The sequence below is a fragment of the Euleptes europaea genome, chromosome 4, assembly GCF_029931775.1.
Source record: "Euleptes europaea isolate rEulEur1 chromosome 4, rEulEur1.hap1, whole genome shotgun sequence".
Lineage (NCBI taxonomy): Eukaryota > Metazoa > Chordata > Lepidosauria > Squamata > Sphaerodactylidae > Euleptes > Euleptes europaea.
In genome coordinates this window covers 79142039-79168785 of record NC_079315.1, presented here as the reverse complement: position 1 = coordinate 79168785, position 26747 = coordinate 79142039, and the positions used below count along the sequence as shown (strand labels likewise).

General features: G+C 42.6%; 1 protein-coding gene across 1 annotated transcript; it reads left to right on the top strand.

The window, feature by feature from the left end:
- Nucleotides 1-1164: 1164 nt before the first annotated feature.
- Nucleotides 1165-25955, top strand: ARSK (arylsulfatase family member K). Its single transcript, XM_056848403.1, has 8 exons — nt 1165-1335; nt 3751-3880; nt 4973-5132; nt 9217-9499; nt 13667-13838; nt 15751-15972; nt 23100-23324; nt 25669-25955. The coding sequence occupies exons 1-8, from the start codon at nt 1165-1167 to the stop codon at nt 25947-25949; spliced, it is 1644 nt and encodes a 547-aa protein (XP_056704381.1). The 3' UTR covers nt 25950-25955.
- The last annotated feature ends 792 nt before the right edge of the window (nt 25956-26747 follow it).

The window sequence follows — 26747 nt, the reverse complement described above, 5'->3', positions numbered from 1 at the left end:
AGTGATGGGAGCTGTAGTTCGACGGGTAACTTTTTCCTCCGCATGATGCGTATTGATTCCTCTGGCCGCAACCGCCATCTCCGCCCGCATTGCATCCTGGGGGTTGTAGTTCGACCTCCTCTGTTCATGTCTGCATGGCAGAAGTTGACGTTCTTTCTTACGGCGATGTCAGCTGTAGCTCTCGTAGAAAAGACCTGTTTATTAAGGCTATTTTAAAGGCTTCTAAACTACTGCTTTTTTTCCTCTTTGTCTTAAGTGATACAATAGTAGAAAAGGCCAAGAGTCCAGTAGCACCTTAAAGACTAACAAGAATATTTTCTGGTAGGGTGTGAGCTTTGGTGAGCCACAGCTCACTTCTTCAGAAAGCTCATACCCTGCCAGAAAACATTTTTTTTAGTCTTTAAGGTGCTACTGGAGCCTTGCCCTTTTCTAAAAATATTTTCTGGCAGGGTATGAGCTTTCGTGAGCCACAGCTCCCTTCTTCAGATACAGCTAGAATGTGAATCCATCTGTCTTGAAGTAGAGGAGAGTGAATTCAGACAAGCATTAGTATGTAAATGTGAATAGCAGGCGTGATGGGATTAGGTGTGGTCTGCAGAAGAGCCTGTGATGTCCAGGGGAGAGATGGGTGTGGAGAAACCAGCATTGGTCATGAGCCATGAATGCAAGGTCTTTATTCAGCCCAGGTAAATGCATTGACTTTAGTTTGAAGATCAACTGTAATTCAGCAGTTTCTCTTTCCAATCTCCCTTTGAAATTCCTTTGTAAGAGGACTCTTACAAAGACTCTTGCCCTTTTCTACTACTGCGGACAGACTAACACGGCCACCACTGTGAATTAAGTGACACAAGTGTATTATGCGAGCGACAGACCTTTCCATAATACTGCCGCATTCCTCTCAGATCATTTGCCGCTACGCATCATGGGGATCGTAGTTTCGTCTGAGGAGGCTGAGTTTGTCAAGCAAGAGTCAAAATGTCCCTTGGTCTTCCTAACGTCTTTCTCTTGGAAGGTTCAGCGGGTGCGCCGTGGAGGGCGTGCCCAGCCTCGCCCGTGTAGTCATGAGACGCTGGCGATGCTTTAGCTGCGTGGGAAGGAGGACTGTGCTGGGAAGGAGCTCTGCACGGATGCACCTTGAGACCTTTATCGGCTCTTTAGGAAGAAATGGGCAGGGAGGGCAGAACCCAAGGCTCCTCTGCGAGCTCAGTTGCCTTGATCCTCCTGCTCCAACCTTTTGCCTTCTGGGGGAGTGCGGAGGCGAAACCTCTGCTCGACACTAATAGTTGTAGAGGTTGTGCAAAACTTAACGTTGTGATGGTGATGTGTGATTCCTTCGTAAGTACTCGAAATTTATAATTAGTTACAGAATCTTACTTTCTCATGCCTCTGCCCGAAGGGAAGGAAACCTGACATGGGGTGGTGTAGAGACCCCTTCACCTCTGCACCGTGGTGTTCCTGCCAGACGGGGGTTACCGCACTTTGTATTCCCAGCGATGTATTAAGAGTTTGTTCTGAATTTCCTGCATTGTGCAGGGGTTGGACTAGATGACCCTGGTGGTCCCTTCCAACTCTATGCTTCTATGATTCTACCATAAAATGTAATGCCAGGTACTGGAGATACCAACTTCATAGACAACACAGGTAAAGTCAATTAATTATATTATTTTTGCTATTGTTTTAATCATGTTTGTATTTTAAGTTTAAAAAAATCATTAATTGGCTTTGCCTGTGTCTTCTATACAGTTTGTATCTCTGATCCCTGGCATTAAATTTGATCTTGACTTGCGGTGGGGGTGGCTGCCTTGGCTGGCGATCCCACAGCAGGATCTCCATCCCAGATCTGGACTGGTGGCTGCCTGGGAACAGAATTTCCCCAGGGAACAAAATTTGCACTCTGGGACTGGAATGGCATGTCGCATGGTGGAATAACAGCCCCTAGGAGTAGCAGAAGCATTCTGCTATTCCTAGGGGCTGTCATTCCACTTGGGGGTCTATCATTACATTCCTGAACACTTCTACTCCCAAGGGCTATTCCACTCTGCAACCTCTCATTCCAGTCCCAGGACACTTCTGCTATTCCCAGGGGCTGTCATTCCTCTCTGCAACCTGGGCTCACAGACCCAGAGCATAGATTATGTGGCTAGAGATCGTCATTCCACTCTGGGGCTGTCATTCCAATCCCAGAGTAGTCTTTTTGGGCCCAGAAATTTTAATGGAAAGCCATTCCGCATTTTCTTTGCAACTTTTTTGTGCTGTAATGTATTTCAATGGAGTCCATGAAAGTCAACTGGCATTCCTGCCCCCCATTATCTCCAATGGGCCTGCAAGCCTCTCCCATTATTTCCAATGGGCAATCCTGTCATTCCTTTTAGTACATCCCATCAAAGCAGGTCAACCGACATTCCTGGTTCCCATTATCTTCAATGGACTGGGCATCCTCTCCCATTGCTTCCAATGGACTGACTTGTCATTCATTTTAGTACATCCCTAATGCAATTCTTGCTTTACTACTTCAGGGATGCTGTCATATCATAAAATTTTATTGCAGTCCTTGACCAGTATAACAAAAGTTCCCGATTTAAAACAATTATTCAAAACAACAGAAGAATAAGAGTCTACAGCTTTACACCGGCTTTACTATTGTTTCCCCGAGTCTTTACATATCCCGAGGCAAAATTTAGCAACTTGTCTGGATACCGGGTGATTTTTATCGGACAATAAGTTTTCCAGTTTAATTTCATTGGATTCACCCAGAAAGCCATCTAGCACAGGCTGAAGATATTTTAATCTGGCCTCCTTGTGTTGTGGGCTTCTCAGAATCATATGCTCGGTTGTTTCTACCTTCCCCAACGAGCATGAGCATAATCTTTCTAAGTATGGAATCTTTTTAAATCTCCCTACCAACACAGCAGAAGGAAGTGCCCTGCATCTTGCCAGAGTAAATGCTCTTCTACTGTTGTTAGATTCTATTTTAGTTAGATAGGCTGCCAGAGCGACCATGTATTTTATGCTCGGCTGGCATTTAAAATTTGGGACTCTGGAAAGGTCTGCTTGGCGCTCAATGTCTTCACCTCTCTGACAAATAATGTCTTTCCCATGATTGTACCCACTTACTTCAGAGATGTGAGAGATTAGAATGCATTATGAATACACACACCACTCCCTGTGCTTAGAAAAGCAGCATGTCAGGGAGAAGACTAGGCTAAAATGCCTGTCTCTCTGACATGTTTGTTAGGTTAAGGTCCATTCAGTGCATCCTCTCAAAGTCAAATCCTATCGAATATTAGCATACGGCTATAAAGTTATTCCATTTCATCCAGACTGTAAGCATAAGATCCAGTATGAAAAAAGTTTATATAAGAGGAACAATGTGAAAATTGTGTGTGTATTTACTCTGTGTAAATACTTAGCATTTTAAAAACTTATGCTAGTGTTTGTCGGTTATGTATTTATTTTGCCATCAAGTCACATCTGACCTATGGCGACCCCTGGTGGGGTTTTCAAGTCAAGAGACATTCAGAGGTGGTTTGCCATTGCCTGCTTCTCCATCATGACCCAGGAATTTCTTGGAGGTCTCCCAACCAAATACGTGCCAGGGTTGACCCTGCTAGTTTCCAAGATCTCTTGGATATCCATGGTAGACAATTACAGCATGATTTGTAATATTGTTTAGATTTCTTCCACTGGAAAATGAAACATGAGTCATGCTCATATGGCACTTTTCTCTACAATTTGCTACTCAACATGCAGGATGGAAGGCTGACATTTCACCCAGAAAATGAGACAGTAGCCTTGCCTTTCATAAATCTCATGAAGAGAGATGGCAGTCTCTTTCTTAATGCCTATACCAATTCTCCAATATGTTGTCCTTCTCGTGCGGGTAAGAGCATACAAATAATAAATACCTGAATAGAGTGTGTTAAAATACTAATTTGTCATAGCCAGATGTCAACAGATTAGATAAACGCTGGGACTTTGGGCTTGTCTGCTTCTGTACTCACCATATACAGAATGCATGTCAGAATTAGCTCTTCAGTCATTTCTAGATGTGATGAAATATGTTAGACTATACCTGTTTTCTTAGCTGTTTTACAAATGGAGAACTGAGTCTAGGAATGGCAGCAGTCTCCACAAGATCACTGAATGGACTATAATGTTTGTCCTTCTTTTCCTAGATGAAACTTTGTTCCGTGACCTCACTCCAGCTATAGAATTGGGTTTGCACTACACATTTGGGCCTTGATCTACTGGGCTGCTTGGTACTCCGCTGCTCTCAACATTCTGTGCCTCCTAAAGCATATTCAGGCTGTGGGAGGTTTTTTCACTTGGTTGATATGCAAAGTTGTATTTCTCTACATCAATAATAATAATAATAATAATAACTCTTTTATTTATATGCCGCCCTCCCCTGACAAAACCGGGCTCAGGGCAGCTAAAATCACAAATAAATACATATTAAAATACATATATATCATACATTAGTTAAAACATTCCAACGATGCTGAGTATAAAGATTCTCTAAAGATTCTCTCTAGAGTCTAGATCAATGGTGCCATATTAATGCCCTGCAGGGAGAGCTGTTATGATGGTGGCCACCATCTCGTTCGATGTCATACCTCAGGGGGAGAAGATGGACACAGAACTAACACTAGGGTAGGGAAGAATCGGGTTAACAGAGGAATGGGAAACTCCAGGATTTGTGAGGGCTGGCAGCGAGGGAAAATTTATGCATAACTCCAAAGGACAACGAGACAGAGTGAACGTGAGTGACAGTACCCATGCATAAACAACCTGAATGGCTCATTCTAATGAAACGTCCAGGGGTCCAAGATTCCAGACACTCTAGATGGCACTCTTGAGCCTTAGTAAGTTTCTGTCACGTATGCTTCCAAAGGGAAAGCTGTTAAAATAAAATCTTTCAATATGGCTTTATACATTTATTGTTTGTAATAAATGCTGGTATGTTTTTCAGCTATGTGGAGTGGTCTCTTCAATCACTTAACAGAGTCCTGGAATAACTTCAAGGGCTTAGATCAAAATTACACAACGTGGATGGACCTCATGGGAAAGCATGGCTACTATACACAGAAATATGGAAAAATAGATTATACTTCAGGTCATCACTCTCTAAGGTAAGCAAAGGGCAAAGTCCTCTCTGTTGCCTATTGAATTAAAGTGAACTATTATTTCATCATTTCTTTTTCATGTACAAAATGCTCTTCTTTGCTTTGCGTCACTCATTTCTTCTGACAGCTACCCTTTGTGGTAGGTTAACTGGTCTGCGAGGCAGTGACTTGGCCCAAGCCCGCAAATAAAAACTACTTAATATATGATGAAATGCCTACAAGAAATGAGTTCTGTGAGGAATGTTTTCATGTGAAAAGATCCATGGCACAGCAGGGATTTCAACTTGTCGCCCCAGACAAAGGCTTTATACTGCCCCCCAGACAAAGGCTTTATACTGCCCCACACTCATTCTTCCCTACTGAAGACAGAGATTGGAATGAAGGCAAGTGTGAAAAAGAGTTAGTATGTCATGTTATTCATGTCACAGGGATTGATGCTGACTTCCCTAAGGGAATACAACATTTTATCTATTTTAACGATTCCCTAGGGTCTAGGCATTCATAGCACTAAGTGCTCCCTGTTGGAATATTTAACGATGTCGTCACTAGGCCAGTCTGCTTTCACTACTAAATTGACATCATAGGGCTCAGTTAGATTCAGGGGCAGATTTAGATGTTAGGAATCTAGAAGCAAAACTCAGCTAAGTGACCCCTTCAGTGGTGGCAGCTCTGCAGGGGCTGTCAGCTTGGCCAGGCCCAGTGGTAATGTGGGAAGAGGCAACCGGCAAGCTAATGCCCATTGTCTGGCTGAGTCTGAGCCAAGTGGCCCCTGTGGTACTGGCAGCACCGCTGTAGTGTGGCTCAGCTTGCTTCTTGCTGCCAGGGCAGCCCACCGAGGACCTTCCTGCTAACGTAAAAGGGCTAGTCTGTTCCTGACTAGACAAGATGATAAAAACCTTAGATCAAAATCTTACATTTCAGTGTATAGCACTGGGGATCGAGGTACTTTGGATCAGCACAGTGACCCTGGTTGGTATCTCCTTGTGATTTGACAGCTATCTGTCATAGTAGGAAAAACTTACAGGCACCTGTAAGTGTTCAGTATCAAGGTAAACAGTGGTTCTTAATGGATTATTTCATTGGGAAAATGGCACAAGAGAAAATGGCACACTTCAATATCACAGTCCTGTTAAAATTGTGGGCTCTCACAGATACTGTTAATGGAAATTTAAAGAGCCAAGATCTGATCATTGACCTGACATGCAAAATGCTCTCTCTGTGCTTTTCCCGCCACCTAGGTGCCACTCGCTCTAAGTCCGCACAGCAGGTACTTGTCAGACAGCATCCCATGCGCCCCACTTTCTGAGGTGTGGAAAGCCCTGGCTGGGGTTTTTAATGTCAGGGAGGTGCCATTGGTTCCTGGGGAGGGGCATGGCCAGAGCTGGGAAGCCTCTCCATTGGTCAGTCCCTTAGTCAGCATCCTAAACAGCTTTGGACAATATGGGCAGGGCTTCTCTGATGGGGGGGGGGCAGTTTAAAAAATCTTATGGCTACACCACCTTTTTGATAGCATAACTTTGAGACTGGAAAAGAGGGCATTCCTGGGCCCAAAGGGTACAAGGAGCAGACTAACTTTGTCTCCGCTCCCTGAACCACCCTCTTTTAAGCTGGTACAGAGCCCTAACTCAGCTATGCTGCAGATATGCAGGCTTACAAAAATGGTGCAGCTACACTGGAGCAGATAAGTGGCATAGCTGAGCTAGAGCTCTGCACCATCATAAATGGCTGTCCTGAATGCCAGTAGACCTGAGGGCCAGAGGCAGGTAGCATAATCAAATGGCGATTCAAGGGTCAATACCAGGTTGTTCCAGAATTAGGTCCAAAGTCAGTATCAGAAGTGAAGTCTAAATGCCAAGTCAGAGTCCATTCCAAGGTCCAAGCCACAAGAGTCTTACTGTCAGAAGTAAAGTCCAAAGTCCATGTCAAGGCCACAAGAGTATCAGGCACTATCAGAATCCAACAAGAACACAGGGTGATAATAACACATTGTTCCCACACTAGCCTGGATGCGAGTGCCTGCTTAAATAGGCCTAGGGTGAACCAACTGTTGCTTGTTCTTCTGACTCAGCATTCCTTGCTGGATGAAGCTCATTAGCCTCATCACTGACAGCAGGGAGTGCTCTCCGCTAGGCTTGCAGTCTAGCACTCCTCCTCCGCTTGTGTAGGAGTACTCTGAACCTTTGGTGCCTCTGCTCCAGCGGCTTTGGGGGGCTCTCTGGTGACACTGCATGCGGCTGGCCCAGGTGCTCTGGGCAGTTGTAGGCATGCGGGGGGGAACTCATCTGTCTGTGGCTGCTCGACCTGTTGCTGTACCTCACTTCCACTGCCTGCTGCTTCAAGGTCCTCCTAGTCTGAGGAAGCCTCAGCAGGCTGCCTCATGACAATGGCCCTTACTCCAGAGTATCTGCCAGATACTCCGGCGTAGGGGTCAGTCCACTCCCTATGGCTGCCCCCATTAGGAGTGCACTGTTAAAAGCTTACAATATGCTAGACAATGGTGGTACTCTCAAATATACATTGAAAAATACGAATCTGTTTTTGTATTGCATCATGTATGTAGATTTAGCCTGCAATGCTGCCAACTCACCTTTTGGCATGCATCTGAGCTTATAAGAATCAACCACTCGTGAGCAATTACCACATTCTGGGGAAAAATAAGGAACAGTCTCGCAGAAGGAATCTATATAAAAAATATTTTTTAAAATCGGTGTGTTGTTGAATGTTTTAGAAACCAACTTGACAAATGTGTACCCCTCCATCAGCCTGTGTGTTCCTTATTTCAGAAGGGTAGCCATGTTTTAGCAAAAATACTAGTCCTATCACATTTTATAGACTAACAAATATATTGTGGTATAAGATTTTGGGAACTAGAGCCCACTTTGTCAGGTGAAACGATTCACACATCTGACAAAGTGGAGGCGCTAGTCCAATAAAATTTATGCACAATATTTGTCTAAGTCTACAAGCTGCTCAGCACTCCATTGTGTTATAATCTTTTATCTTGCTCTTAAAGAGATGAGCTCTCTGGGATAATCACCCGACACTCTAGCATTACACTCATTCTGTTCCATTTAAGTAAACGAAACAATAAACAATTTCTCCCCCCCCCCAAAAAAAATTCTTTCTAGAAACTTCTGTGTAGCTGAAATATCTTTATGACTATCTTCAGTGCTTGGGAACGGTAAAATCAATTATAAAGAAAGCAAGCTTCTTTGGAGGTTGTTTTTTTTGTAAGAGTTAAGGGGCACTTCATCATAGTTATTTGTACTGAAAGAAATTACAGCCTTTCTCTTCACAATGCAGTTACTTGTTGGCACCTACACAGAGCATTTGCGAGGGTCATGGTTTGTGCTGTAGAACAAGGAGAAAATTACTAGATGTGTGTGTCATTTCTTCTGCAGTATGTCTAGAGTTCTTCAGTGAAACTCAAGCTGAATGTAATAAATGTTACCTTTTTCTCCTTTTGTAGGGAAGAATACTACATTGTACTATGCATACAGTCAAATAGGGTGTTAGTCTTTAAAACTTTGCATTTAGTATGATTGTAGCACTATAATTATCATTATTAATTACTAAGTTGGGGAAAGTGAATAATAATGAAACATTTTGAAATGTTAAATGGAAAACGAAAATTAATCTTTTTCATGTTTATAACTGGCTAATGATGGGTTAGGAACTGAGAGTCTGTGGGTCTACACATTCATGCAATTTGGTGGGGGAGATTTCTTTGTGTCTTTCTTTGTGTCTTTTGCTGTAAAAAATGTTTCATATTGGTGCTTTGGGGATGGAATAGAATAGAAATTGGAAAAACCCCAAATGAGCACACACAGAAAATGCCTTTCTCATTCAGAAGCCCTCACTTCAAACAGTCTTAAAAAACACCCAAAAAATCAGTCTACGAGGGAAACTCGTAGAAAAAAAGATCTCAATTGTGGCCTGAAAGTCTAAATTTGTTCCTGTGATAAGTACTGATGGACATGAAACCACTGTGCATAAAAGGGTAACATCCTGGAACTTGAAAATTCTAACCATCTTGTGAGATTACGTGTATGCTGGAATGGCATGGACTGAATGTTGTTTTAATTTTCAGTAACCGTGTAGAAGCTTGGACCCGAAACGTTGATTTTTTGCTTCAGCAAGAAGGCAGGCCTGTGGCAGAACTCGTAGGTGACAAGAAATATGTGAGGGTCATGAAGAAAGATTGGGAGATCACTGATAAAGCAGCAAGTTGGATAAGGAGCAAGGCCACTAATTTGACACAACCTTTTGTTCTTTACTTGGGATTAAATTTGCCTCACCCATATCCATCACCCTCTTCTGGAGAAAATTATGGAGCCTCCACATTTCTGACATCTCCATATTGGCTTGAAAAGGTATGTAAATATTGTGTTTATTAGGTTTGGTGCCTTCTTCCCATGCTTTGTGTTATTTATATTAATGTTACCAAGAACACCCTTTATGGATGTGTGCTGTCTGTTCTGACTCCAAGTTGGCTAAATTTGCCTTGGAAATAGGGTTGCTATCCTCCAGGTAATAGCTGGAGATCTCCTGCTATTACAACTGATCTCCAGCTGATAAAGATCAGTTCACCTGGAGAAAATGGCCGCTTTGGCAATTGGACTCTATGGCATTGAAGTTCCTCCCCTCCCCAACCCCACCCTCCTCAGGTTCCGCCCCAAAAATCTCCAGGTTTTTTCCAACCTAGAGCTCACAACCCTACCTGCAGTACCCTCACAAAACACAGGGTTCTCTGGTTCTCTTCCCCCCCACCTGTTGCCTATTTTCCAGCAGGTGCAAGGAAAACATTTCTTTGCTGAAGCTGAAACTGTGACCTACGCACTCTTTCCTTTCTTTTTTAAACATTTTTTTTTGTTTATGGGAGTGTCCCAAATATTATGTGCAAATATCAGTACTTTGAAAACGATAAGAATAAATTAAGTTATGACTAGCTGCCTCCATCCCTCTGCCAGTATTCCAGCAGTGCAAGCAGACAAGGTCTGTTCTGTCTAGGGTTGCCAGATCCCCCCAGGCCACCAGCTGTGCCGGCGTAGGCCAAGGGCCGGGCGGTGCCCGCAGTCCTCAGACGTGGGGGAGGTATCTAGCCCCTTTCGGAGCAGGTGACGAAGGTTATGCTGTCTACCGAGGTCAGAAGTCGGAGGCGTCGTCAAAGCAGGCCTTTTTGGGACATGGCCCTGATCTAACATCTGGGAAATGAAGAAGGGTGGCTGTAGCCATGGCTGTCAAGAAGCCACCACTGATTCCTTCTGGTGATGGGTGCAGAAAGGATGGCACATGCTCAGATTAGGGTGACCCCTGCGGTCAGAAGCTTAGAGTCGTGGCAGTCAAATCCAACCATGCTGGAGTTGGTATGGACCTGGGTGTGCCAGGTTATGCTATCATAATTTCCAGTCTTCATGTAAAGCATATTTTTTCCTACTGAAGTACTAAATGTTGCACGTAGATTGACATTTCCTAGTAGCAATTTAACATAAGTAATGATTTTGTTTTCTTCTTGTTGGCTTTCTAATCTGGCAGAGTACCTTTACCTTTCTAGGGCAAAAAAATTATATATTCAGCTATTTGTCTGTAGGAAGCCAGAGAGTTGTTTTTGTTTGTTTTTAACCATGATGGGGAATCAGCTTTTCCTGTTTGTATTATGTTTGTATTGTTCCCAGATGCTGTTTTACTATGGTCACAACAGTCTCCAAAACTGGTTACCATGACTCCAACTTCTAAATGGCAGCAATTCAGCAGAATGTTTTAAAGGAAACATTTATTCTATTTCTTCATAAGCTTAATTCCTATTACTAGAATAAAGCAAGATTGGAATATCTGAGAATTTTAGTTGTTTAGACAATTTCTTGGTGTAGCCTTTTCTCACAGATTTTCTTATGATATACACCAATGCGTTTTACGTGGGGCAAACTACAGATTATGTTTTTAATAAGGTGGGTTGGGGTTCCACTCTGGTTGTGAGCAAGGAGCAGTCCAGTATGTGTACCACTTGGGCTGTTCATGAAATGTTACATATCCCTTTTTTCTAGTGATGAGGCCTTTGGATCAAGCATAAGAGCACCCCCAAGGGGTTCTTGTCCCAGTTGGCCAAAGCCTTGGGATCCTGGTCTGCAGAATTTCCCCTTCATTATTCAGAGGATATCTCAGGATGCCCACCTATCCTTTTTATTTTACCATGTAAACACTTTACCTGTACCTGCACTGCTTTCACCACACGAAACCCAGGAATCCCACAGAATTTTGGGTGACTCCTCGAGCATTGCCCCAACATGGTAACGACATTTCTGGGTTTGTACCAGAAGTGACAATGCTACATTGGTGCAATGTCAACCCCCACTTTTGCTCCCACGTCTCCACCAAGCAGAAGCAGGAGCCTGGGGGTCCAGAGTGGGAGGTCTCCTATCAAAGCAGGAAACCTGGCACTTCTACAGCCTGCCTTCTTGTTTCCCTTCCAGCTGACTCTGTTCCCCTCCTTCATCTTCACCTTTCTGTTCCTTCCCTCTCCAGTTTTAACTTCTTTTCCTCATTTTTTTCCTACCTCTCTCCCTCCTCCCCGGTGCTAATACTAACTGCAGCTTGGACTCCTCAGCAATTTTGGTTGCAGGTTGCCTAGCGACTTCCAAAATGGCTGCCAAGATCAAACAGTGTATTCTCATGAGATCTCAGTGGTATATTTTTGTTAAAGAAGCAGACATTACTTCTATGATTAAATTTTTCCAACCCCACATGTATTTTATTTATTTTTTATTCTTCTGTGAGCTTGGGGTTTCTCTCCATGGGCTATCAGCAAACCATACTTCCTTAGCCAATCCTTAGGAGTTAAGTATCTTCTCTCTCCCCTTGGGAAAGTTGTGATTATATTTATCAATAGTTTGGATGCAGTTTGTATTTTTAGATTCCTTGTACTACCTATTTGTGCAACCCCAAATTTGGCAGCAGCACTAATTCACAGCCTTTCTTCAGGTACATGTTTGGTTCCTTTGCTTTCTGTGGAGAAGACCTAGAGATAGACTTGTTCACTGCTGAATCTTTCCCGGGATAGCTGTGAACATCTACCTCCGGTATTGCATCTATTGACAACAACTGATTTGTACTCATGCTTAGTCGAAGCTTGGGATCTTGCTATCAGAATGACAAACTGGCCTGAAGCAAAACGTTTGATATGTAAACAAGGGAGCTCTTTTGTATGAGTCCAAAGGTCTCCATGCAGCAAGCAGGGCTTTTGACTCTTCTCCCTTACAGTTTCCACGATGTGTGATCAGGTTGCTTTGTGGGTGAAAAGTTAAACAAACAAGTAAATCCCTATTGGAAAGGTGTAATTAGTTTCATATCCTTGGGACTGTGGGCTGCATTGGTTGGAATGGAGCTCAGCATTAAATCAAACTCTTCATTCATTTGATGAATCAATTTAGAGCAGTGCATCAACATGTTGCACTCACAGTACGCTGTGTTGCTAAGCAGATGGTCTGGAGTGCAATATATCAGCTGGAGCCGTCATCCCGGCAATTTTGTTCCTAGACACGTTGAGCTATAATAAACAAGGGAAAATGAAGTTCAATTCTGTAGGAAGAGGTTTCATCTTAGAGAATTTGCACAGACATCTGTACGATTAGAGTTTCAGTCCATTGTGGTTTCTGTAATTTTTCTGCCCTGAATTCTAATTTTGCAGGAAAGCAAGCAGGAAAAGAGGAAGACCCAACAAGAGATGGATTGACTATAAAGAAAGCCACAGCCCTCAATTTGCAAGACCTGAGCAAGGCTGTTAAAGACAGGACATTTTTGAGGAATCATACAATCATATAGTTGGAAGGGACCACCAGGGTCATTTAGTCCAATCCCCTGCACAAGGCAGGAAATTAACAACTACCTCCCCCCACATCCCCAGTGACCCCAACCCTCCCCCCGCCATGCAGGATCCCACAATCAAAGCTCTACCAACTGATGGCCATCTAGCCTCTGCTTAAAGACCTCCAAAGACAGGGACTCCACCACCCCCTCCGAGGCAGCACATTCCACCGTCAAACAGCCCTCACCGTCAGAAAGTTCTTTCTAACGTTTAGGTGGAATCGCTTTTCTATTAGGACATTGATTTATAGGGTCGCCATGAGTCGGAAGCGATTGGCAGCACTTAACACACGCACATTCTAATTTTGTAGTCATTTTTAAAAAACAAACATGATGCCACATTTGGAGTTTTTTTTTTAAATACATTTTTGCTCCCTTGTAGACTATTAATGTAAATCAGTGTGGGTTAGATCCAGCCAGCATTTTCACTCAGTCATACCCAATTTCCCTCCACAATACATCCCCCATTCTACATGGGTCACCATGATCCTCATAACAGCCTTGGCTAGAACCAAATCTTGAAGCTCCCCTGCGCAACGGAACAAACAGTCTAAGGAAATGGAGCTACCATTTGTAACTCCCACATCCAGTCAGCATGTTTACCTTTAGGCACCTGCTGGAGAGATGTTAACAGACTGTAGATTCCTAATGTTTGCCTAACGTATTTCTGCTTTTGCTAGGTAATGTATAAAGCCATCAGGATTCCAAAATGGTCTCCGTTTTCAGCAATGCACCCTGTAGATTATTATGCTTCTTACACCAAAAACTGCACTGGGAAATTTACACAGAAAGAAATCAGAGCTATCCGAGCACATTATTATGCCATGTGTGCAGAGACTGATGCCATGCTTGGTAAGAGAGATCCTAGAGCATAATTAACTTATGCAATATTTTAATGTATTTCTTAATCATATTACCATGAAGAAGTTTATTGGCACAATCCTGATGATACATACTTGACAGTCTTACAATTGTCTGTTTTGTTTTTTGAAGCACATAGATGGTGTTGGCTTCTTGTAGAAAAGTAGCTCAAGGTGTTTAATATAAGAATTTCTTTGATATTTTATTTATTTAGACTTCTGTGCTGTTCAGTCCACAAAGTTCATAAGTAATGTATGAACAAAGGATGGTTGAGTGATTCAGGCCTACGGCAATGTCCTATGCATAGTTAAGGGCCAAGACCATGTTTCTTGGGAGCTTGTCTGCCATCTTGAAAAGGATATTTTTGGTGAGCCAGGTTATAAATGTGTGTGATTCAGCTGAGCAGTTTGATGTTCCAAACCTTTTGGGAAGAGGAAAGGGTCATCTAAATAAGATGTATCACATATACAATGTACATGCAATGTTCCCAGCTACATGAGACATTATTTGTGGGCTGCCACTTACAGAGTGGAGGTTCTGGTCTGCACCATGCTAAGGATGTTACTGTAACCCTAAATGGCTGAACTTGGGTCTATGTGGCTTAGAGTATTACAAAAGGAGTAATAAGCATTTTCACCTGTGGATTACAATTCTGATGGGATGGTGTTGGTGAGGAAATGTCATTTCAGTTGGTCTATCCTAACCATTCAGTTGCCTGTACCTGACACATAAGAGAGGGCTGCTGGATTTGGTCAAGGTCCATCTTTTTCAGCATTTTGTTTCCCATAATGGCCAACCAGATATCCTTGAAAAACATACAAGGAGGGGCATGGAGGTCAAAGCCCCCCTCAGTTCTTGCTCCCCAGCAACTGGTATTTAGATGTACTAATATAAGAGCTTGTGCATGATGGAGCAGTTTCATGATACAATTCATTTTGGAAAGGTGTTTTCTTGCCTGAAGAAGAGTGTTATCAAAACGAAGAAAGTGAAGGAAAGGAATAAATTCTCACTCAAAGCCTTTGAAGTTAAATTATGACCTGTGTTGGGAGTCTTCTGTATGTATGTTAAATTCTTCTGTTTCTAGTTGCTGCATTATTTGGCATTTTGAGACTTTCAGCTTTATCTTTTTAAAACGTAAGCCCAGTGATTACACAGAGAGAGAGAGATAGAAATGTGTTTAGTATATCTGAAAACTCGGTTAGTTTATCCTTATCCTCCTACTTATACTACTTCATCCTAATCCTTGCTAACAATTCTAACTTGTTTGAAAACCTGAGATTATGTATAACTTCTGAGGAGATTGAGTGTTTGAATGCTCCAAGAACTTAAGTGAATAGGCACCATCTAAAGATTGCTAGTGTCAGTGGAATCAGCAAAATAGCCATTTGAGGTATACTGTCGTAGTATGATTAAAACCAATCTGAGCTTGTTGAATCATTCAGCCCCATCACTAAGCAGTCAGTGATTTTTGGTTCTTCTGCCAATTCCAGACTATTTTAGCATACCAATGGATGATATAAAATTGAGCTTTTAAAAATGGATTGCTATGAGCTTTCAGTCACACCTCCTCAAAATCCAGTCTTTGCAGTAGAGTTTTCTGGAGATATGGAAACCTATTTGATGTTTGGCTATGGGAAGAATTCACTCCAAGCTCTTGGGTAGAAAGTAATTTGCCCTTCATGGCTTCCACTCACCAAATTCCCTTCATCCTCCTAGGGAGAGGGTTTTGGAACCCCTGAAAATAGCAACAACCCCTGCATAAAGGAGAGCATAGCTGACTTCTGCTAAATGCTGTCTGTGTAATTATTCAGAGCTACATCCTCATGACTTGCTTTTATTCATAAAGATGTTTAATGAATCTCCTGACAGTAGTTTATTAACATTTCTTTGCCTTTTATTGCAGGTGAGATAATTTCTGCTCTGAGTGAAATGGGACTACTCAAAAGAACTCTTATCATATTTACTGCAGATCATGGAGAACTTGCTATGGAACATAGACAGTTTTATAAAATGAGCATGTATGAAGCAAGTTCTCATATTCCTCTCCTAATAATGGGACCAAACATTAAGTCTCAACTCATATCTAGTGTGGTGTCACTTGTGGATATCTATCCTACCATGCTTGGTAAGCATACATTCATACTAAAATGAAAGAATCACTTAATACTAATTACATTCAGTGTCAAATTTTTAAAAATCCAAAGTTGTCTTTCCAACTTACAGTCTTAAATATTACATAGGACTTTGCCCTGCAGGAAGAGCAAAGTGAGCAATTTGTATGGTAATGCATTTAATGTTGTAGCTTAAGAGCAACACTGTTTCTGCTCAATAGACCTGTTTTGAGTCTTTCATACAATGGGCCCCATTCCTCCCTTGCAGCACTATGTGCCTTGAGTCTCAGGGATCCTCTGCATGGTTTTTTCCCCATACTGCTTCAGTTTACCCCGATTTCCCTACGTATTTTTGTGTCTTTAATTTTCTTTCCCCCGCCCTCGACTCTTTTGAGACCACTTTTACCCTGATGGTTTTCTAGAATATTATTTTGAGTCAGCTTTTTCCTAGCACGTGATGTTTCTATTGGTTTTCTTTGTCTTGCCCATTTCCCTCCACCTTCAGCACATTTATCATTAAACCACTCCCTCCCCACTCCAGACAGTGATTTCATTTTTTTAAAGCCCTAAAATATTGATATAATATGGCAGTGTTGTAATGATAATTTGGATCCCCAGCTTTTTTTTAAGTAAGTCTCTAGCACTTTCCCTTGCAGAGATATGCATTTTCCCATCTATTTCCACGAGGGAAGGAGCTAGAGACTTACTTTAAAAGAAAATGAAAGCTGGGAATTCAGAGAACCTGCTTAAACTATCATTACAACACAACTGCATTATATTGATATTTTAGGGCTTTTAAAAAAAATAAGCGGTGTGCTCTATTGATAATGTCACCGATGATGACAGCACCCTCCCTTGAAAATCCTCATTATTTAAGGCATGTGCAGAAGAAAATAAGCTTGACTCCACAACTGTAAAAATGCGCAGGGGAGCAGACGTGGAGAAGAACCCTGCCCAAACTGATACCAATGCTTGTGAAAATCCCAAGAAATCAGGAGTAACTCAAGTGTGCGGAAAAGGTCTCAGTGAGGAAGGAGGACTATAAATAACATAAATTTTACAAAACTATCAAGAGAGTATGCTGGTAGATCGTTGATGGGTATCTGTTAAAATAGCTCTTGCAGTATTGCTGATGACAAACCAATCCCCATGCTTGCATCGTTCACTGTTTCAGTCTGCAAAGAGGGACTTAGAGGGAGCTGAAACTGATCAGTCAAGCCAAAGTTTGGAAAAACACCTGGTCAGTTTGTAGGCTGATTCACGTTACAAAATTGACATGGTGGATATGTGGCATCCCTGAAGACTTCAGATAAACATGTGCCTGGAGTGCTTCGCAGAGAATTCAGTTCCTAGGCATATGGGAACTCAGTCTAGACCAGGACCACAGGAAGAAGGGGCTTCTATTTCTCCCCCTCATATGCTGTTTATCCCAACCTGAAATGGCCTTGGGAAGCCACTGGTCATTTATGCATGGGAGTTTTACCTGAGGTTAGTTGCTGGCTGGACCCACACTTTCCACTTGGGAATCTCTGCGCCAGCAGTCTCCAAACTCAAATCAAGTCCCACCCCTTTAAATGCTGCTTTAATTAGCTTACTTTGCAGTGCTCACTGAGAGAAGTCCCCCCCTCCGCCAAATCCAATTGTTGCATAAAAAAGCATTTTAAGAACAAAAAAAAGAGCAATCTGAAAGAAAGGGGTGGGGGAGAAATCCAAGCCTCGGTTTTAAAAAGCCTTTCTTCTGCTTAGAAAGAGTTCCAAAGAAGCAGGAAGCAGGAAACATTTGAATCCCCACCTCTTTACATGCTGCTTTGTGATTGGCTGTGAAAGATGCCAAGTGTCTGTGGCCTGTGCTTTGCCTTCTGCATGGAGATTTCAGCCAGCCTGAGCTCAGGGAAATGGGAAGAGTCGGATTAACAGAGGGATGTGGAATTTGTAATTTGTGAATTGGCCCTCGCACACAGTGCATTTGACAAAGAGGGCAAGGAGAGAACTGTACTACTGTGCGCAGATTACAAAACACATGCTTTTCTGCTAAGGCACTTGATCACACAGTTGAAAAAAATGGCATGTGAAGTAGTCCAAGGAACAAAAAGAGATTTTTTGGCTGTGTGTGTACTGACATTTAATAAATATATCTTTGTAGTCCTAATAATAGAGACAGTGGCTGTTTTATGATTTGAATAAAGTAAATAGGCTTTGAAATAATTTTTCAACCTCTTTGAATGTGAAATATATAGCGTTCTAATAAGACTGCACTGAATGTTCTTGTGCCATTTTGGAGTAAAAGTCAGTGCCTGGGGGATTGGGATATTTCCTCCCCAAACCTCAAATGTGAGACTATTCACTTTTTTCCAGTTGTTTGTTGCCATTATTCATGCTGAAGAAGCAGCAGAATAATGGGCAAATTTTCCTCCCTTCTAATTACTGAAGTTTCCCCCCCCCCTCAACCCTGGATCAATTGTGCATGCTATTCTGGCCCATTGAGAATCGCATATTAACCAGGATGACATAATGATGCCACATAGCCAATCCGATTTGGTTGCATGACAGTGCAACTACAGGCAGATGAAGTTAACTGAGAGGAATGCCAATGCCAGTCAGCAGTCGCAAAATGGAAATGATGCCATAGGCATTCAGATCTCTTTGCATCAGTGATAACTCCGGGGCTGGGGAGCAACATCTGGCTCTTTGACATGACACCGGTGTCTCTTCTGAGCCCCATTCCCCGATATGGCACTTGTCATGTATTTCAGGAATATGGGCAAGGCCCTTGCCTGATGGGGCTTGTGGTTGGCAGTTGGTTCCTGCCTTGAAACAGCAGCTGCAGGAGGAACAGGTAAGCTGCAACCCTCCGTGAAGACCAGGTTTCGCGGAAGTAAATGTGGCTCTTTTGGTTGATGGCAATTGTGAACATGCCTCTCTGTGAGCTGTGGAGTACCACAGGATACATGGCTATGTAACTGAGGACAAAGAAAGTCAGAGCGAGGCCACGGTTTTCCGAGAAGGTGAACAAAGCAAATCAGTGAAGGGGGAGTTTTTCAGCACTGCTGAAAATATTCACAGAAATGCCAAGTACTTTCTGCCTAAGCCTGCGTTCTAACCAGAGGCCTTGATTTAACATTACTAATCGGTTGAGTCACACAGTACATAGTTTAATCCATCTCCATTTATTCCTTCTTGTTGGGTGCCTTTTTTGTTCCAACTGTGTTAATTTTTTTTTCTCCCTTCCTGAAGTTTGTATTTTTAAATTACTGTCCTTCCTGTTCTCTCATTCTCCATATGTTCTGCTGGTTCTTCCTTCCTGTAATCAGAATGTTAAAAAATAAAAACATTAATCAAGAAGAATTAATGTATTTAGGTGAGTAACAAAGCAACTCATGTTATTTTCTTAGCTTCTTAGTTTCTTCTCTGCTCCTCTACTTTGGCATTTTATTTTACTATGTGTTGCTTTATTAAACATGCACACGTGCTCTGTGTTTAACAACTTGTATCTTGATAATATGGCATAGTATTTATGCAATGAATGTTAACTCCCTACAGGAGCTTCTTTTAGTTCAGAGAGGCACACATTGCTTAGTATTGGTTGCTACATTCTTCTTTCAGTGTAGAATAACTGTTGAGTTGTTACCAGTTTTTTCATAGGAAGTACAATGCAGGCTAACATGTATATAAACATAAAAGAAGCACTTCGGCCCTTAGTTAAAAAAGAAAAATCACTTCAGCCCATGGAACATGTATTCTTAGTTCTTCTACTGGCCATCCTGTTTGACCAGAAAGGCTTCATTTCAAGTACCTCCTCAGTCACAGACAGGATAATAATGAATCATCTGTTCTTATCTTGATTTTCTGGAAAATGAAAATTGTAGTGACTACCTAATTTATAGAGATGTATGCAGATTAATGAGGGAGGGAGCATTAAGTATGTTAGACATTGAATGTGTTATAGAACATGCTATTAGTGAACCTCTTAGAGGTATAGCATAGATTAGATTTGCTAAGTTTTGACCCCCTTTGCTGTTTATAGGAGACTGTTGGGGGAGGTTGTCCAGTAGAGTTTCCAACCTCTAGGTGGGGCCCGCAGTTCTCCCAGAATTACAACTGATCTCCAGAGTTGGTCAGTTCCCCTGGAGAAAATGGCAGCTTTGGAGGTTAGACTCTACGTCATCAGATTCCTGTTGAGCGCCTTCTCCTCCCCGACTCCGCCCCCAAATCTCAAAGAATTTCCCATCCTGGAGTTGGCAACCCTATCCAGAGACTTGGGCTTCTTTGCCATCCATATGGTTAAGAAAGCCAGCCCTTTCTCACTTTTCCATCTAATCTTGGGGTAGTAGTAGAAAAATGTTGAACCAATGATAGACTGGATGGGAGCAAACAGTTACATGTGCTTGGATTCTATGCAATGTTTCCACTTGCGCTTTTCTTCATTCATAACAGAGTCAGTACTTTGCAGCAGAGTGCACATTCTTCTGGCAGTAGGGTTGCTAGATCCCTCTTTGCCACCAGCGGGAGGTTTTTGGGGTGGAGCCTGAGGAGGGTGGGGTTTGGGGAGGGACTTCAATGCCGTAGAGTCCAATTGCGAAAGTGGCAATTTTCTACAGGTGAACTGATCTCTATCGGCTGGAGATCAGTTGCAATAGCAGGAGATCTCCTGCTACTACCTAGAGGTTGGCAACCATATCTGGCACTAGACTCAGGGCAGACCAGTGGCTTTCAAGGAGCCAAAAACTGCCTAGTGCAGTGGTACTCACTCTGTGGCTCATAGTCAGCAACATTCGCAATTACGAGCAACCAAAAGAACCATGTGACTACTATCTGTCCGGTGCGCCACCCCACCAGACACACACATACAGCAATTTAAGACATAACTATTAATATTAAATATGAAACGATATACTTGTTAAAATTTCTGGAGTACCTCTGCATGTATGGTTGTCTCTCCCTAACACTGTTGATCTTTAAGTGACAGGCTTCCCTCTCTGCCTTCCTCCTCCTTCCTCAGCATGAAGCACAGCAGATCGGGCAAGAGAGTGAGACTGCCAAGGTGCCCAGAGGATGACCCGCTGGCTGTGTAGAAAGGGAAACAAAACTGCCACCCCATTATGGCCAGCTTCCTCTTTTCTTGGATGGCTGCTGTGGTGACTTTTCTCTCCCTTCTCTGCAGTCATCTTGTTCTCCTCCTGGCAGTTGCCCCAGTGCTGGGATGTGAGCACAGAAGCTGCAGAGAAAGGGTTAGAGGGTTGTTGGAAAGTACATGACGTCACTTACTTCCATCTAGGGTTTCCAGGTCCTCCCTGGCCATTGGTGGGGAATGAGGGGGTGAGTTGGGGACTTATGAGCAGCAAACAGAGGCCAGAGGGAGGCTGACATTGCCGCAATGATGTCACTTCCGGACATGACATTATCATGCTGCTGCCAATTGTGAAGACGCTCTGGTATTTGGGCAAAAACTCTACGGTAGAAGCCATATTTTTACCATAGAATTTGCCCAAATACCAGAGTGATCTCGTGATAGTCGGCGATGTGATGACGTCACTTCTAGAGAAAGTGGCAGCTTTGCGTCGATGCCGACCTCCCTTTGGGCTCTAGTAAGTCCCCCACTGGCAAGCTGAATGGCGCCAGGAGAGGGGTGTTGGCTGAATCCATTGGTATTCCTGGATGAACAGATGGTGGATGTGTCTTGCACTACCTTTAACCAGCTTCGGTTGGTTTGCTAGCTGTACCCCTTCCTCACAGGAGAGCTCTGGCTAGAGTTACTTGTTTCCTAGTGCCTTTGAATGGCATTTGGAAAGTGCAGCCACTAACTGGCTGGTAGTGTGTGCAGCCAGAAGCATTCCCATTTTTATTTTTTTCTGTATTGGTTGCCAGTTAGTCCAGTGCCCGTTTCAAAGTGATGGTTGTTAACCTTTGGCCGTCTTAGGCCACTGTATCTCGAGGATTGCCTCCTCCTGTAGAGAGTTGTTTGGTCTTTCTCCGTGTATTCCAACCATCTAAGGTATGGTGGATGGCAAGAAGAAAGCGAGCCTTCCCTGAGCAATCATGGTGCCACAGCTTTGGAATTCCCCTCTTGAGGAATATCTGCCTCCGCCACTTCTTGTTGGTGTTCCATCAAATGTCAAAAATGGCCCTTTTAACAAAGGCCTTTCCTGGCTATGCTGTTTGGTTTTAATAACATTGGTCTTGATGGTTAATTTTAAATTCTGTTGGTTTTAATTATGTAGGTTGATAGATTTGTTGTGTTTTGTTTTACTGTGTTGTGGGGTTTTTTTTTGCTATGTCGCCTGCTTTGAGCTGTAAAAGGAAAATCCTATTTTGTCCATTTACAAACTGTCAGCAAACAGCCTGTATGTAATGGCAATGCACAATTAGCTAAACAGAAACTAGTGTTGTGAAATCTTCTTTTATTCCATTATCTTACTGAGGAGTAGTTCTATAGATCTCAGTCGCCCATTCTTCTCACTTACACCCCCAGTGTTCTGTACTTTTCCTTGAAAATAAATCCCATGGAGTTCAGTGGTCTATTTCCAAGTGGCTTTCTGATATTAAACATTTATACTGACATGTCACATGCTGTAAACAGTGCTGCAATGCAAACATGAATATGTGAAGCTGCCATTCACAGAATCATACCATTGGTCTATCAAAATCAGTACTGTCTACTCATATTGGTAACAGCTGTCCAGGGCCTTAAGTAGAGGTCCTTTACATCACCTACTGCTAACAAAAAAAACCACCACTAAATGTTGTGAGGTTATGCAAAATACAACTTCGGGTATACGCCAATTCTGAACGCTTATCTACTTAATTGCAGTGGAATTTCACCATGTCCAAAAATGTTATTGTACCCAGTTTGTTTAGAATTAGGGTAGCAAATGAACTGTTTCTATTTAGAAAGGTAAGTTTTTGTTTTAGTAGAATTGAAACTTGCACTGAAAGAATTACCTGTGCAGGCATTCTAATGAATTTAGTAGCTCTTTGGGGGTTTATCATAGTTGCAGAGAGTAAAAAGTTCCAGGAATACTATTAGAGAAGTACAAGTATTTAATTTCCAAAAGTCATCATGGTATAGTTTCTTCTTCATTGGTTTCATACCATTTTAAGTGTTTTCTATTACTTGCATTTAATAGGTCTTTTTTCTCCCCAGATGTCGCTAGAATTCCAATACCTAAAAACCTCAGTGGCTATTCACTGTTGCCTTTGATATTAGAAAAGACAGAAAATAAAATTCCGCCCAGAAAACAACATCCTGGTTGGATCCTGAGTGAATTTCATGGCTGCAATGTGAATTCTTCAACCTACATGCTGCGAACTGGCAAATGGAAATACATCGCTTATTCAGATGATCATTCTGTATCTCCTCAGTTGTTTGGTACATTTTTCACTTGATTAAAAGTTCAATTTGATCCTCAGGCCTGGTCCTCATCAGCAGGATAGGCACTACATTTCATTGTTGCACTAAAGTACCTACACAGCTCTAACTTTTCCATAGTATGAGACACATGAATTATGATGCTGCAGCACTGCAGCTTTGCCATGCAAAGTTTTGTGGGACTCACTAGAGGGCAGAGAAAAAATGGGGTAGAGGCAAGATGGTGGAGCGGAGCTTGCAATTAGCTGCCTGTCTACCGTACACAGAATCCTGTACACAGAGGTGTAACTATGCAGATCTGAGGGAGGGGCTGTGGCTCAGCGGTAGAGCATCTGCTTGGCATGCATAAGGACACAGGTTCAATCCCCGGCATCTCCAATTAAAGGCAATAGGCAAGTTGTGTGTGTGTGTGTGTGTAAAGTGCCTTCAAGTCATAGCCGACTTATGGCGACCCCTTTTTGGGGTTTTCATGGCAAGAGACTAATGGAGGTGGTTTGCCAGTGCCTTCCTCTGCACAGCAACCCTGGACTTCCTTGGTGGTCTCCCATCCAAATACTAACCAGGACTGACCCTGCTTAGCTTCTGAGATCTGACTAGATCAGGCTAGCCTGGGCCATCCAGGTCAGGGCAATAGGCAAGTAGGTGATGTGAAAGACCTCTTCCTGAGACCCTGGAGAGCCGCTGCCGGTCTGAGTAGACAATACTGACTTTGATAGACTGAGGATCTGATTCAGTATAAGGCAGCTTCATGTGTTCACATGTTCAAGCAGAATACAAGAAATGTGAGTAGACAATCCTCTGTCCTGCTAAGAAAGGTTGGGATATGACAAAGAGAATAGCAGTCAAAGGGAAAGATAGGAGAGGGCAGCAGACGTTTATAGAGTGCCCTGTTCTCTCCAATACTGGTGATGCATGGCTTAGGTTTCCATCTACCTATTGGTGACGCAGGTGAGCTGCCCAACCAAGTGAGGAACAGAATCCGTATTGGTGTTGCTGAAACAGCAGGGGAGCGGACCAGCCAGATCACCAGAGCTAAGGCAAGAATACACTGAATTGGTGGGAAAGGTTTTACCCGCAAAGTTTGGGTGCTACCTTAAAGACCTTTACGGCTGGCTGTGCAGCTGCACCCCTTTCTACTGCATTAGAAAAGCCAATACTGGTCAGATGTAGATACAAGGCATTTCATAGGAAGTGGCACTAAGCAGGTAGGACCTTCAGTGCAATGTTGTCAGGTGTCCCAAGAAACCTGTATTCCAAATGGGAGGAAAGGTGTATGTCATGGTTTTGAATGATGTGTGGGAGACTTGGGTTCTGACTTGTTTGGCTATTGAGTTGATCTCTTTCTCCCGTTGCCTATTGAACACTTAAAATATTTGTTTAAATGTGTACATTAGCATTATAATTGTAATATATTAAATGTCAATACAGAACTAGATACATTTTGACCCGTACGTAAGTTGCCAGTTCTGGGTTGGGAAATACCTGGAGCCTGAGGAGGGTGGGGTTTGGTGAGGGAATTCAATACCATAGAGTCCAATTGCCAAAGTGGCCATTTTCTCCAGGTGAACTGATCTCTATCGGCTGGAGATCAATTGTAATAGCAGTAGATCTCCAGCTAGTACCTGGAGGTTGGCAACCCTACCCGTATGGAACACATCAACTGCGATGGGTATGGAGCTGGAAAAGGGAGATAATACTAGCTATCAGGTTCCTAATGAAGTACTCTTGACCACCAACCTGATTTGTCTGCTTCAAACTTGCTTTTTTAGTCTTTCTTTAATGATTCTGCTTCCTCCTTTTTATACTCACATTTCCATTAAAAATCAGTTGTTGTAAAAAATGCAGATGACCACACACATCTGTTTTGAAGTATACTGAAAAGATTTTACTGTGGGCAAGTGTTAGAAACAGCATCTTCTAGGAGCTGTATCTGATTTTCCCTATTATACCGCAGCAATTTAAAACACTGACCTACAATGGCAAGAGTGGAGGAGCCACAGTGATGAAGGCTGCTATTAGTCACCTCTGCAAACCTCACTGGTCAGGGTCAGACTGAAGGTAGAGGGATAAAAGTCGCCAGCAACACAGACATGATGTCAACACATCTTCATTGTTATTTTTTCTGCACAGTGGCTGGGCGGTTATCCCAGTGTGTTGAGGTCTTTTGGTGGAAGAACTGCTAAGTTGCCACACACTCTGTAATGGTGTACTTCTGTGCCTTTAAATGCAATACTGCAGACTGAGAAAAGGATATTGTGCCAGACTAAGTAGGTTATCTGGACCATAGTATTAGACTATAGGATGTGCTTCTTATCTATTCATTTCTTTTCTTCCTTTGTTACAGACCTCTCTGTTGATCCAGATGAACTGACAAATGTAGCAACAAAGTTTCCAGAAATGACCCAATCTTTAAACAGAAAGCTTCATTCCATTATCGACTATCCAAAAGTCTCTGCCCTTGTTGAACAATACAACAAGCAGCAGTTTATCGAATGGAAACAAAGTGTGGGACAAAATTATTCAGATATCTTAGCTAACCTCAGATGGCATCAGGACTGGAAGAAGCATCCAAAGAAGTATGAACATGAGATTGATAAGTGGATTAAAGGGAATACTAATATATGAAACGGCTGCAGGGAGTGAGTGGTAATTATCCCTAATAATCTGCTTCTGAAAAGTATAGCAAATGTTAAAAACGTAATGACCTGAGATCATTTTTGGAACAAAGATGGAAAGTGGGAACAGTTCTCCCATCTTCTGACATCTACACTGCTGATTGCAACTGATAAAATTATGTTAACTGCAGCTAATCTAACTGGTTTAAATGTTTACTAACCAGCTTCAATTCCTAGTTAAGAGGAAACTGTGCTCAGCATTAACCGTAGCTAACATGGGTGTCATGAAAACCAGTGTGGTGTAGTGGGTAACAGCGGCAGACTCTAATCTGGAGAACTGGGTTCGATTCTCCCCTCCTCCCCACGAAGCTGCTGGGTGACCTTGAGCCAGTCACAGTTCTCCCAAAACCCTCTCAACCCATGCAGAGGCAGGCAATGGAAAACCATCTCTGAACATCTCTTGCCTTGAAAACCCTATGGGGTCACCATAAGTCAGCTGTGACTTGACAGCCTGCGCACACGCACACACAATTGGTGTCAATGTAATACTTAACTGCAGTTGAGGCTGGCAGGGAAGAATGTGAGAATGTGTACCAGGGAAAGGAGCTTGTGATTTGCAGTTGCTCCCACTCAGTCTTTTAATTGTTAAGAGGTCACTGTTTGTCACATGTACACCAGTCCAAATAGTACATTCAGGAAATAAAAACAGTTAATACAGTTACATCAGCAACATTCTAGTTTTAGCAACACTTAGGTACAGTATCAAGCTTCTGAACGTGAATTTGTGTTCTAAATAAAAGAGTATGGT

Coding starts and splice junctions, on each gene's coding strand:
- ARSK (XM_056848403.1), top strand. CDS start 1,165: ATGGGCAGGGAGGGCAGAACCCAAGGCTCCTCTGCGAGCTCAGTTGCC. Junction 13,839..15,750: donor AGAGACTGATGCCATGCTTG/GTAAGAGAGATC, acceptor CTTTTATTGCAG/GTGAGATAATTTCTGCTCTG. Junction 15,973..23,099: donor TATCTATCCTACCATGCTTG/GTAAGCATACAT, acceptor TTTTCTCCCCAG/ATGTCGCTAGAATTCCAATA.